We start from the raw sequence: 12,692 nt of genomic DNA on the forward strand, positions 1-12,692 counted from the left end.
AGGAGGGAATTCCAGAGCTTAGGGCCCAGATAACTGAAGGTATGCCTGCAAGTGCTGGAACGATTAAAATCGGGGATGCTTGAGGCCAGAATTAGATGAGCGCAGATACTGGAGAGGGTTGTGCAGTTGGTGGAGATTACAGAGATTGGGAAAAATTGAGGCGTTGCTTAACCAGGAGCCAATGTAGGTCAGCAAGCACAGGGCTCATGGGTGAACGGGACTTGGGCGAGTTCAGATATGGGCAGACGTTTCGGATGACCTCAGGTTTACGGAGTGTAGAATGTGGGAGGCCGGCCAGGCGTCAATAGTCAAGAGGTAACAAAGGCAGGGATGAGGTTTCAGCAGCAGATGAGCTGAGGCAGGATGGAGCCGGCTGATGTTATGAAGGTGAAAATAGGTGTACACAGTCACCAGGTGATGTCTTTCCCCTTTGTATACAATTGGAACATCAGAGGTTTCTGCACATCTCACTTTCCTGTCGAACCCAAATGGGACAAGAGACAATACACATCATCACATTTAATGGTCTGAAGTTAGCATCATATTTTACAGGCAGGATTTGCTTTTATTTAGTGAGAGTGAGAGAAAATAATATACTCCAGTCTTCAGCACTGTTTATCCTTCCTTCAAATAATCGCAAATGTTTAAAACAGTTCAGAATAAGTAATACAATATAGAACAACGTTCAGGATATAAATAATAATTTTATTAGTAATATATGATAACAGAAACTTTTTGCAGAAGGTAACATACAGTAGAACAAAAGTCACTTATATAAATATTCATTAGCAATTTTGGATATCACATCTTTGATTTGCATAAACATTATTAATATGTGACCCGTGTGTTGACTTTAGTTCTGTTTAAAAATCAGCCGGACAGTCAAGTCTTTAGCACGTGCAATGTAAACAGAACAAGCCATGGAAAGAAAATAAGTTTGGTTAATTCACTAAGATAAAATATTCTTTAAAGCTTTCTCAAAGAGTATGCACTTGCCTCAAATCCCTTCAGTATTTTTTTTTTTGCCCTGCTTTGTTCTCTCCTGAAGTCACTGACTCTTCTGGCATGCAATTCCATGGGTCCCAACAACCCTCTTGTAGCTAGCCCAAGTAGCCACTCTTCACACGAGACCAAACTGTGCGTTTCACAGTTGGCTATTCAACTATGAGCAGCATCACATCGGAGCCTAATCCCATTCCTACCCAATCTTCAGATACATACACACACACACAGACATTTTCTAGTGTGGGTCATTGGATGCCAATTAAGGGCAGGAAACACTGGCTGAATGTCATGGACTAAGTTAGGATTTCATAAAGATAGCACTGATTCAAACAACTTTCCATCAAGAGTAAAAAACTGAACCCTTTCTTTAACATTAATGTGCAAACCACCCATAGCAGAACATGTAACACTAACAATGTTTTTTGTATCCTTGCAGTGACTGATTAAGTACAAATATCAACTGATTAAACAGGTTCGGATGTAGAAAAACCTTTAATCCATTTGATCTGATCCTTCCAGAATATTAACCCTATTGTATTACAGTATGTAGCTACTTCTTAAATGAGTCTAATGTCTTGCAGCTACAGCTTCACTCAAGGAGACCTGTCATGTTTCTGCCACTGCTGTGACTTAATAATGTCACATTTTGGTGCAGGTCAAAAATCACATGAGTATACTTGCGAAAATGCCAACTTCTGGCTCAAAGTCTCGCTCCAAAGATGGCGTGGATTGGAGATTCAAACCTGCCACTCTCCGTGCCTGATCCTGTGATCTGCATGGCCACTGAGCATGACTTTCACTCCCAAAAAAAGTACACACCTCTATTTAAACAGGTTTATGGCCTGTCTTACTCCTTGCGATCCTGAATCTTACTCCTAACATTTCCTTGACACTAACAGCCCTGTTGGTGTGGTGACTGAGTGAATACACAGGGAGTGTGTTCTGGTCAAAGTTCTGGCAATGTTACCATCTCACCATCCTCAACTGTAGGGCTGTGATAGTGGTTCACAGATTTTTGTGTTCTTTCTTTTCCTTGCCAATTTTCTCCCCTTATATCTTAAAACATGTTGACTTGCTGATAAAGCTCTCCATTTTTCTACCTCAAGAGTCAGCTGTAATCAGCAATGGTCAGGAGCAAAAAAAAATGTTCTTACTCGTAAAATCACACACCATCAGGATCCATTTTAAAATGAACTTACTAATTACGATTAATTTTGAAAACTCTTATCAATTGTCACCCTCTTTTCTCTTGCTGGGATACAGTTCCATGGGCACAGACAGCCTTGCCCAAATGACTTATCTTTATTGGCACTTCTGGACAACAAGCATTGACAGACTATTGGACCATGGAGGACATCGCATCACCCGAGCTCCAGTCTCACAAACTTCCTAACAGTAATCAAGAGATGAAGCCATGAGAGGTGAGACAGCCCAATCAATTCCCTCAGTGTTGGCTTCAGTAACTCCCCTAAACTACTTGGCCATAGCATCGACAGTACTATCTCCTAAAACAGCAAGTCCATGAAGTTTCTTTCAATGTTAAAATGGATCCAAATTCTTTAAATAAAGCAGGGTGATTGATAGCTGAATCATGAAGAAAGGTTAATGTTCATCAGTTAGGCCAATAGCTCCGACCATAATTGTTAACCAATCTTACTCTGACTAACCTACCTTACACATACAATCAACTCCAGTTAATTCCAAGTTGTTTTTTGAGCGATAAAATTCAAAATTACCCAGTAGTTTGAATGAAGCGTTTTTAATAAAAATATAACAGGAATTTTTGTTGTTGTTGCACCACTTCAATTTGAATAAACAGGCAATGCAGATTAAGCAACTTTGAATTAAAGGTAGATTGCCGTCTGTTCCAATTTCTGATTTCCTGCATTTGCAGCTTTTCATTTCTTTTAACTTAGTGAGCCTTAAAAAAAGACTGTCCTGATGATGAGGCTCCATCTTTAATGATGGCAAAGAATTAATTCAAATGTTGCTATGATAGACTGGCACCAGAAATCTGTAGCATTAGCTTTCAAATGAATTGTATGATACAAATGGGTCTCGTGAATGTGCTGAATTCTTTGACATCCTTGCAGACTGTTCAGCTCTATATACACATATATGGCAGTTAAATCTTACAATTGCATTGATTCTGCAAATACAAAGAGGTAGCTTCCCTCTTGTCAGGCTCACAAAAGTTAAATTTGAAATCTTCTTGGTTTCTGAAGAACACAAATGTTTTATGTCGCATTTAAAATTCTCTGAACTTACATTCTCCAAATATATAAAAATTAAGTAAGTGATTGAAGCATAGGTCCAAATTGGCAGGGCTGAAAAGTTAAGAATGAATGATAGACCAAACACTGACCCTTTCTTCTCCTGCCAAAACCCCTAACTTTATCTTTGTCCTTATGAAACTATGGCTTTAAGCTTTGGTGAGCAAGATTTCTGAAGTGGCATTAAGTTCAAACTCACCTTCCCTTGGATTTCTGCCTGCCTACTGGAATTGATGGTCGATGAGAATTAATCTCAGAGGAGAAGGAAGTGATTAAAAGTCCCATCCTCCAGAAGCACACAAGACACATCGCCCATAAGGACAGAGATATGCAACAATAGGGGGAACCAAAAGACTTGGGTCTGAGCCCTTAGTTATTGGGACCATTTGGAAGTTAAGTCAAGGAGGTCAAATGGTCAAAAAGTGACAGGAAATTTGCTTGATATACCTTTTCTGATGAGGAAGTGCCCGATAGGAAGAATATTTACAGAATCTTTCCTTGAGAATTAAATTGGGTTTTGTAGAGTCCACGAGAGAGTCGGTTGTACATGGTCTGTGGAAAAATGGGCCTGATGGCTCAACTGGCATCTGTTGTGTTCCATAATTCCCATAACACTCTTCTACTTTAAAGGTATACAACAGTGAACACTGGGTAGTTAAATGGTTACTTGTGGGGGATTGAAAGAACCATCGTCAATACATCACCGTATGTTAAACTGCCTCATATTTTACTTAAGGAGAGAGGACATCTTATATGTGCAAAACCTCTAGTCTAAATTCATATTTTAGACTCTGCTGAGCACAGTTAGAGATTTCACATTCAAGCGAGTTGAGCTCAAGTGAGCGACTAAAGACACAAAATGAAGGGAAAAAATAATTGGAGAATTGAATCTGGCAATAAAAATTTTGCAGAGAAAAAGACAAATAAAATAAAAGCAATTTTCTTCTTCATGGCGACTATGGGAGATCCAATATGACCTGTATGAGCCTGTGATAGGGAAGTTAAACTCAAGTGTACTAAAATTAAAATTATAAAACTGTACAAGCAAACAGTCTCCCACAAGACAGTCTGTTATGCCAATGAGGTCAAAAGGATCAATAGGTCATTGACTGTAAAATACTATGGTGTCATAAAAAGCTTCACAATGATATTTCTGAAGAAGTTATTTTGTATAATGCAAGGTGAGGACATTGCTATGAGTTTTCATGCTTTATGGAGATGTCACATGTTCAAAGCAGGAACATTCTGAACCCACATCACAGCGAGATACTAATTATTACTCCTGTCACACTGAGTCTAAAGAAGGACAGACACCCATCTTCTAATTAGCATATATACTCAATTCCTTACTCAGCAAATGTTCACTATATGGGATAAACAATAATACACCATAAAGACCTGCTTGTTCTTTTCATACCATTTTAGGACACTGAGAAAAAGTAGGTTTGTCATCATTTTTCAAGTCCAAATCCAGATGAAAAACCAAGCAAGGGTGTGTAAGTAGGGCCTGTGTTCATGAACTCATTTGGTGATTATTAAATTTCAATAACTCATCACCAACACCTCCGCAACATAAAATACAGAGGTATATAGAAAAGAAAGGACTTGCACCTGAAACAAAAAAGCTTTTGGTTTGCAGGACACAGCTTAGAAATTTCCAGATAGCTGGACAAAAAAACCTGGTCTCACCTGGTTCAAAAACCAACACGTGACAAATCCACTCATGAGTTCTCAGATCATCCCCACTCATTGGATACTAAGGATATCTCGCCAGTCTTTATAACATGCTCATGAGGGATAAAGACTGTGACACTGGTGAGGATGTTACTGTAATATCACAATGTGGATGAGAGCATATAGCACTGATAAAAGATTAGGTGAAAAATGATAAAACTAGGAAATAGCAAATTGTTAACCAAACATTGAAATATTTAAGTTTTTAAAGAAATTGTGCATTTTAAGATGATATTCACCATGGTGAATATAAATATTGGTGCACTGTTCAATACAACAGCACAAAATTCGGAGGGGGAGGTTGTTCAGTCATTAGAGCAGAATGTTCCGAAAAAATATGTCAGGAAGTTGTGATCAGATAAACTGTAGTGTGGGGGAGGAGGAAAGCTTGTATAATTCAGACCTTTTTTTTTTAAAATAAAGGAAGGAAATCTCCAAATACCAAAAAATAATAGTAATATAAAATTCTGTAAAAACGTATTACATTACAGCTGTTCTAAATGTTTAACACTTTCAAGACTGTACTTGTTTTTAAATATACTTTTGAAATTTCAGAAATGTGGACTTTCCACAATGCCTATTATAACATTTAAAGCCTAGTTTGTAATGCCTTGCTTCATTTTTTTAAACTTACAATTATTATAATTTGACAAGACGTGCTATAAGCTAACATGCACCAGGTGAGAGATTAAAGCATACATTGTCCTACAAAATCTGTGCTTATAACAATCCTGACCGAAAATCAAAATTTCATTTTTTTTCTATTTTAAAAAAAAAACGCATATACTTCAGAGTAGCATATAACTAACCATTCACAATCAGGGATTCTTCACACATACTGATTGATGAAACATTCTGGCATTGTCACTGTGCAGAAGGCCCATGCAGAATTACTTCATTGTACAGCTCCAAAAGGTTGTTTCCCCTGACAAACTGTTTTCCAGATGGGCGAGAATGAATAAAAATTTAATAAAGTAACTGGAGTGCCAAAAATAAAATCATAAAATCAAAAGGCCCATCACAAGCCATCGCAACGCTTGGAGTTTTAATTTTAGATGACTGTTCAGGCTTTGAGGCCTAGTTCATTGCTGGGACCATCACAGGTCACATCCTTTGCAAAAGTTTAGTAGAATGAATCCTGTCCATAGACAATGCGACTGAATGCTGCAGAATATTCACCTGCAATGCAGTTATTTATTTATCTCTCAGACTTGACTTTGTATCGCAGGACGAGGTAGGCCAGGAGACGCAAAATAATGAAAAAAATACCAAGGACGATGAAATCCATATAAAGCTTTGCATCCTGCACATCTAACTCTTGCAGAACTTTCTTTGGCTCCTTGAAAGGACAAAACTCAGTATTGCACGTCAGATTTTTTCTGTCCAGTCCATATATTGACAAGATGACACCCTCAAAGCCATACCTGTTTCACAGAGAAAAAGAATGAACAAGTGGCATTGCTACTCGTTTAAAATCACTTGCAAATGGAAGTGCATTTTGCTCATGTTATAGAATCGATCTTCCCAAAATTACCCAACCAGAAACCCTCAACGCGCACATTATCCTAAGAGAGTACCTCATCAGGTTAGCTATGCTAGGCATTAGTTGACATTTTCATAGTGTTTAATCTTATGCACGTTAATTACGTCAATAGCAATTCAGGGGAATCTAGATAAGCAAACAAGGGAGGAACCCGGTCAGCATAAAGAGGAGGAAGCTCGTGCCGAGCATTAACACTGGCATATACCAGTTGGACCAATGGCCTGTTTCTGTTCTGTAGACTTAAAGTAATTTGATGTAACTCAGCTGAGGCAGGGTTCACAATCCCAATCACAACAACAAACTAACATCTTGTATTTATATAGCACTTTTAACCCAGCAGAGCATCCCCAGGCCCTTCAGAGGAGTGTTGTCAATCAAAATTTGTTATCAAAGGAGACATCAGGACAAATGACTAAAAACTTGGTCAAAGAGGCAGGTTTTATGGAGTGTCTTAAGACAGAAGAGAGAGGTACAGAGATTTAGAGAGGGAATTGCAGCATTTAGGGCAAAGGCAGCTGAAGGCACGGCTGCCAATGATTGAGCGATTAAAATTAGGGCTGCACGAGATATCAGAATTGGAGGAGTGCAGAGACCCTGAAGGTTTGTTGGGACTGGAGGAGGCAGATAGGGACAGGCAAGGCCATGGAGGGATTTGGCAAGAAGGAGCATTGCCAGATCAAGAGGCAATATAGGTCAGCAAGCACAAGGGTGATGGAGGGTCTGTCGAAGGGTCATCAACCTGAAACGTTTACACTATTTCTCTCTCCACAGCTTCTGCCAGCGGAGTGTTTCCAGCATTTTCTGTTTCTTTTTCAGATTTGCAGAATCCACAATATTTTGCTCGTGTTATGCCAGATTAACACCCCCATTTCACATGTGTCTGAGAGAATCCAGAACACTTTACAAAGTGGTCCAGACTTTAGTAATAGGACCACCTCTGATTCTAAGGGCAGACAAACTAAGCAACTAACGTGTAACATAGAGATGGATTTGGTTCCCCTAAATTGAGTTTGTTAAAATGAATGCTATCAATGGCAGTATAATTTAATGCCTTTTGTCTGTTTTCCCCTCACACCCTAAAGAACACAACTGAACTCATGACAAATTATTGTAGCATGGCAAGGATACAATTACCAAATATAGGAACAGGAGGAGCCCATTTAGCCCCTCTAACCTGTTCCACCATTCAAATAAATTACGGCTGATCCATATCTTAACTCTATTTATCTGCCTTGGTTCTATATCACTAATACCCTTAGCCAACAAGGGCAGAATTTCTCCCACTGCCTAAGAATGCATAATGCCAAATGTTTAATGTCAAAAACATCCTTTGGAGTTCTCCTGATGGACTGCAGCAACAATGGCAGAAACCTGGATGGACAGGCAAAGAGGATGTCCAGCAATCTTTGACATCACTTGGTCCTAATCATCTTAACACAACTGAGTAAGCCAACTATTAAAAGAAATCTCTGCAAAGGGAAAAGACCCACAGTGCAGGACGTAAACTGAAAGAAAGACTGTGCATTGAGATAGTGCCTTCCATGACAGCATGTCCTGAGTTGCTTTATCACCAATGTAGTATATGTTGTAGCACAAGAAAATAATTTGCACACAGCAAAATCCCAATAACAGCAATGACCAGATTATTTTCTTAATGATGTTCGTTGAGGGATAAACATCGGTTAGAGCTCCCCTGGTCTTCTTTGGATAATGTCATGAGATCTTTTATATCCACGTGAGGGGCAGAAGGACCTTGGTTTAGCAGCACGTCTGAAAGACCACACTTCCAACAGGGCATCACTCCCTCAGTACAACACTGGACTGCCAGCATAGATATTGTGCACACGTCCCTGCAGCAGAACCCACAACCTTCTGACTCAGAGGCAAGAATGCTACCACTGAGCCCCAGCTGACAATCGGTTACACAAGATGAATCAGGAGGTAGTAATTAGATGACACCAAGCCTGTGTTTTAGAAGCTTTAAGATTGTAGATGAAAGATATGACTGAGAAAATTGCAGAGCTGCGCAGTTTTGAAGTCCCAGGAAAGAATGATATAGGGTGGGAAGGGGGTGAGTAAATTTCATGATTGCAAAAATGCAAGTTGGAAGTTGAACCAGTAGGATTTGGAACTTGAGGTACAAGAGAGGGAAGGAGAGAGGAGCTATTATTTATAACACTTTGATTAAAAAAAAGAGAACAACATGTACCTGACATAAGAGACGTAGGAGCTCCATTGTAGGTAGGTGGGGATAGTGTCAAAACTAACAAAGAATCCAGAGAATAGGAGCACTGGAATGGCAGTAACTGGACCCACAAATGTGGCAACCTGGGTGGGTGAGGAGGTGGAACACAAGATTCAAATTAAAATCACACAATGCACACAACATTGCTAAACTGACAACTATTTATGTATAATTAACATAGACAAATATGACAATATGAATTACAAGTTCAGATTCAGAACTTGTATCAGTTGGTTGGGTATAGTGGCACAATATTTATTTAGAGATACAGCACTGAAACAGGCCCTTCGGCCCACCGAGTCTGTGCCGACCAATGAGCACCCATTTATACTAATCCTACATTAAGCCCATATTTCCGACTACATCCCCACCATTCTACTACCACCTACCTATACTAGGGCAATTTACAATGGCCAATTTACCCATCAACCTGCAAGTCTTTGGCTGGGGGAGGAAACCGGAGCACCCGGCAGAAACCCATGCGGTTACAGCGAGAACTTGCAAACACCGCACAGACAGTACCCAGAACTGAACCCGAGTCGCTGGAGCTGTGAGGCTGCGATGCTAACCACTGCGCTACTGTGCCGCCCAATATGTTGGTGCTTCAACAAGTGATTAGTAGGGTTGGGCTTATGCTCCGATTCCATATATTTCTTTTTATTCTTTCAAAGGATGTGAGCATCACTGGCAAGGCCACAATTTATTGCCATCCCTAATCACCCTCGAGAAGCTGGTGGTGAGCCACCTTCTTGAATCATTGCAGTCCATGTGGTGTTGGTACACCCACAGTGTTAAGAAGTACCAGGATTTTGACCCAGTGACAGTGAAGGAACAGCAATACAGTTCCAAGTCAGGATAATGTGTGACTTGGAGAGGAACTTGCAGGTGGTGGTGTTCCCATACGTCTGCTGCCCTTGTCTTTCTAGAGCAGGAGTCAGCAACCTTAATAACAAGTGCAGCCATTTAAAAAATTTAGTTAAAAATGCAAAATCTTAAGAGCCGCTATGCTGTTACCCAAATGTCAATAATAATGAAAAACAAGACAGACCATAACATTTTAAAGGTTTTTACAAAAAAAGTTGTGAATTGAATGATATAATATCACAAGTATAATACTAATAAAAGTTTAAAAGAAACAAAAAACAAGCCATTTAATTACCATCAAAATGAGTTCGATCGAGAGCTGCACGTGGCTTCAGAACACAGGTTGCAGACACCTGTTCTAGGTGGTAGAGGTCGCGGGTTTGGAAGGTGCTGTCTAAGGAGCCTTGGCGTGTTGCTGCAGTGCATCTTGTAGATGGTACACACTGCTGCCACTGTGCATCAGTGGTGGTGGGAGTGAATGTTGAAGGTGGTGAATGGAGTGCTAATCACATGGGCTTTCTCCCAGATGGTGTTGAGCTTCAAGTGTTGTTGGAGCTGCACTCATCCAGGCAAGTGGAGAGTATTCCACCACACTCCTGACTTGTGACAGGAGGTGAGCTACTCACCACAAAATTCCCAGCCTCTGACCTGCTCTTGTAGCTACAGCATTTATATGGCTGGTCTAGTTCAGTTTCTGGTGAATTGTAACCCCCAGGATATTGATTCTAAGAATTCAGTGATGGTAATGCCGTTGAACGACAAGAGAGGATGGTCAGATTCTCTCTTGTTGGAGATAGTCATTGCCTGGCACTTGCGTGGTGCGAATGTCACTTGCCACTTATCAGCCAAAGCCTGGATGTTGTCGAATTCATGCTGCACGTGGACTCGGACTGCTTCAATATCTGAGGAGTGTCGAATGGTACTGAACATTGTGCAATCATTAGCAAACAGCCCCACTTCTGACCTTATGATAGAGAGAAGGTCGTTGATGAAGCAGCTGACCTGTGGTCTCAGATGTTCTACAGCGAGAGACACCAATCTAAGGCCACCAGGTTAAACCAATGTAAAGCCGAAGGCCATGCTTGTGAGCAGGTTTCTTTTCCTGCACAAGGTACAATTCTATTCCCCCCCCACCCCCACCAACTAATTCCTCGATAGCTTATGGCACTCAAAAAATTGAACACTGAATCATGAAAAGATTTGATAGAGTAAATATGACGAAACAGTTTCCAATGGCAGAAGGGTTGGTAACCAGAGGGCACAGACGTAATGTCATTGACAAAAGAGGCAAGATGTGGAACATTTTTTTTTAATGCAGTGAGCAAGTTATGGGCTGGAATGCACTGTCTAAAAGGGCAGTGAAGTAGATTCAATAGTAACTTTCAAATGGGAATTGGATAAATACCTGAAGGGGAAAAAGTTGCAGGGTTATGGGGAAATGGTAGGGGTGTGGGGTTAATTGGATAGCTCTTTCAAAAGGCTGGCGCAGGCATGATGGGCCAAATGGCCTCCTTCTGTTCTGTGCCATTCTATGATTGACAATCTTTGGGTAGTTTGGTGTGGTTTCTGTACTGAGGCAGAGAATTTACCTGTAAAGATGTGGATGCAGCTCCAATCAGAAGGCCAAGTGACTGGGCCACTAATGCAGTTGCTGTGGCAAGACTGGCAAACAAGAGGAACCGTGCAGCTTCAGGTGGCTGCGACGTCATCCAGTACACAATGCTGCAATACACAATGGGGCAGATCACCTGCAGGAGGAAGCACATCAGTTTAAACACTGGGATCGAACAATATTTCCTTTTGCAATTATGACCAGGAAGGTCTGACGCATCACTTCCTCTTTTGAACTTCCAAAATCATTCAACTTCATTGCTGTTGCAAAATATTAAAATGTCAGTACTTCAACAGTCGACCTTTCAATACACACTGGTGCTCTCAGAAAAAGACGGTCACATTTGTCAAGAGAACGGCCCACAGATGACAGAGCAATCTGTTGTCAACCCTAAAACTAGGCAGATGACAAAGCAGGAATGGGATCCTGGTTTCAGTCAGAAATATAAGAATTCTGAGGGAAGCTATTCAGTCCATTATATCTTTGATGATTCTTTGCTAGAGCAATATGAAACTAATTCCACTGCCCAGCTGTCTCCCCGTAGCCCTCTATCTTCCTCTGCTTCAAATATTTATCTAATTTTCCTTTAAAGGAAGCAAAGACTTCTGCCTCAAGCATTCCTCGTTCCCAGCAACGCAATATCCAAATATTGAAGCTCTTTCCTTACTCTCAGTGATGATTTTTTACATTATCGATCCTCTGTTAACGAGTTCCCAAACCAGAGGAAACAATGGCCGGAATTCAATTCACTAGAGCTGGGATCGTGCAGGCGGAGGTGGAGGCGGGTGGAAGCAGGTACAGAAAGGCCACCCAGCCGATTCCCCCTATTAGGCCCCTCTCCAATGAGTCCCCTGCCGGGAGGAATAACTGCTCAAAGGTTTGCCTGTCTCCTTCTGCGCTAATAAATCAAAAGGCCTCAGTGAACATCTGCTGAGTGCACGAAACCCCTACAGCTGCTGCCCTTTAAATGCAGCTGAGGCTCCAACCACCTTACCCCCTTGTGGTTTGTGCGTGGCTCATAAAATTCTGAGGGGTACATAAAATCGGTGTCAACTGCCTCCTCAACTATCTTAATTGGCCTTTAATTGCTCGTTTGCGGTTGGCGAGCTGAGTCCCCACACGGCTCGCCATCCAACCTTGGTAAAGTTGTGTTCCGGCGTCATGACGATGGGGGCCTGACCCGACATCATCTCGTGCTATTTTACATTTCCTCCACCGCCTCCTTTGCCGTCCATTTACAACAGGTAAAATTCCGACCAATATTTCTCCATTTACTTTATCAAAATTCTTCCTACTTTATAAAAATGTTTCAAATCACTATTAAATCTCCCCTTTTGTCTTCTCTGCTTCACTGCAAATAATTCCAGTGCTCCTGAACATAAGCTTTAAAATCAGAGCAATGCCATTCAGGAGAGA

At 40.9% G+C, this 12,692-nt stretch overlaps 1 protein-coding gene across 3 annotated transcripts in view; it reads right to left on the minus strand.

The window, feature by feature from the left end:
* Positions 1 to 691: 691 nt before the first annotated feature.
* abcg4a (ATP-binding cassette, sub-family G (WHITE), member 4a) overlaps positions 692 to 12,692 on the minus strand; it is a 118,908-nt gene continuing 106,907 nt past the window's right edge. For all 3 annotated transcript variants that reach the window (XM_068054048.1, XM_068054049.1, XM_068054050.1), the window contains exons 13-15: positions 11,254 to 11,412; positions 8,765 to 8,883; positions 692 to 6,436 (exon numbers count right to left, since the gene is read on the minus strand). In XM_068054048.1, coding sequence (XP_067910149.1) covers positions 6,211 to 6,436; positions 8,765 to 8,883; positions 11,254 to 11,412 — 504 coding nt within the window. In that variant the 3' untranslated portion in view covers positions 692 to 6,210. The remainder of the gene's footprint in view (positions 6,437 to 8,764; positions 8,884 to 11,253; positions 11,413 to 12,692) is intronic.

This window comes from Heterodontus francisci, chromosome 22 (assembly GCF_036365525.1).
Source record: "Heterodontus francisci isolate sHetFra1 chromosome 22, sHetFra1.hap1, whole genome shotgun sequence".
In the NCBI taxonomy this organism is placed as follows: domain Eukaryota; kingdom Metazoa; phylum Chordata; class Chondrichthyes; order Heterodontiformes; family Heterodontidae; genus Heterodontus; species Heterodontus francisci.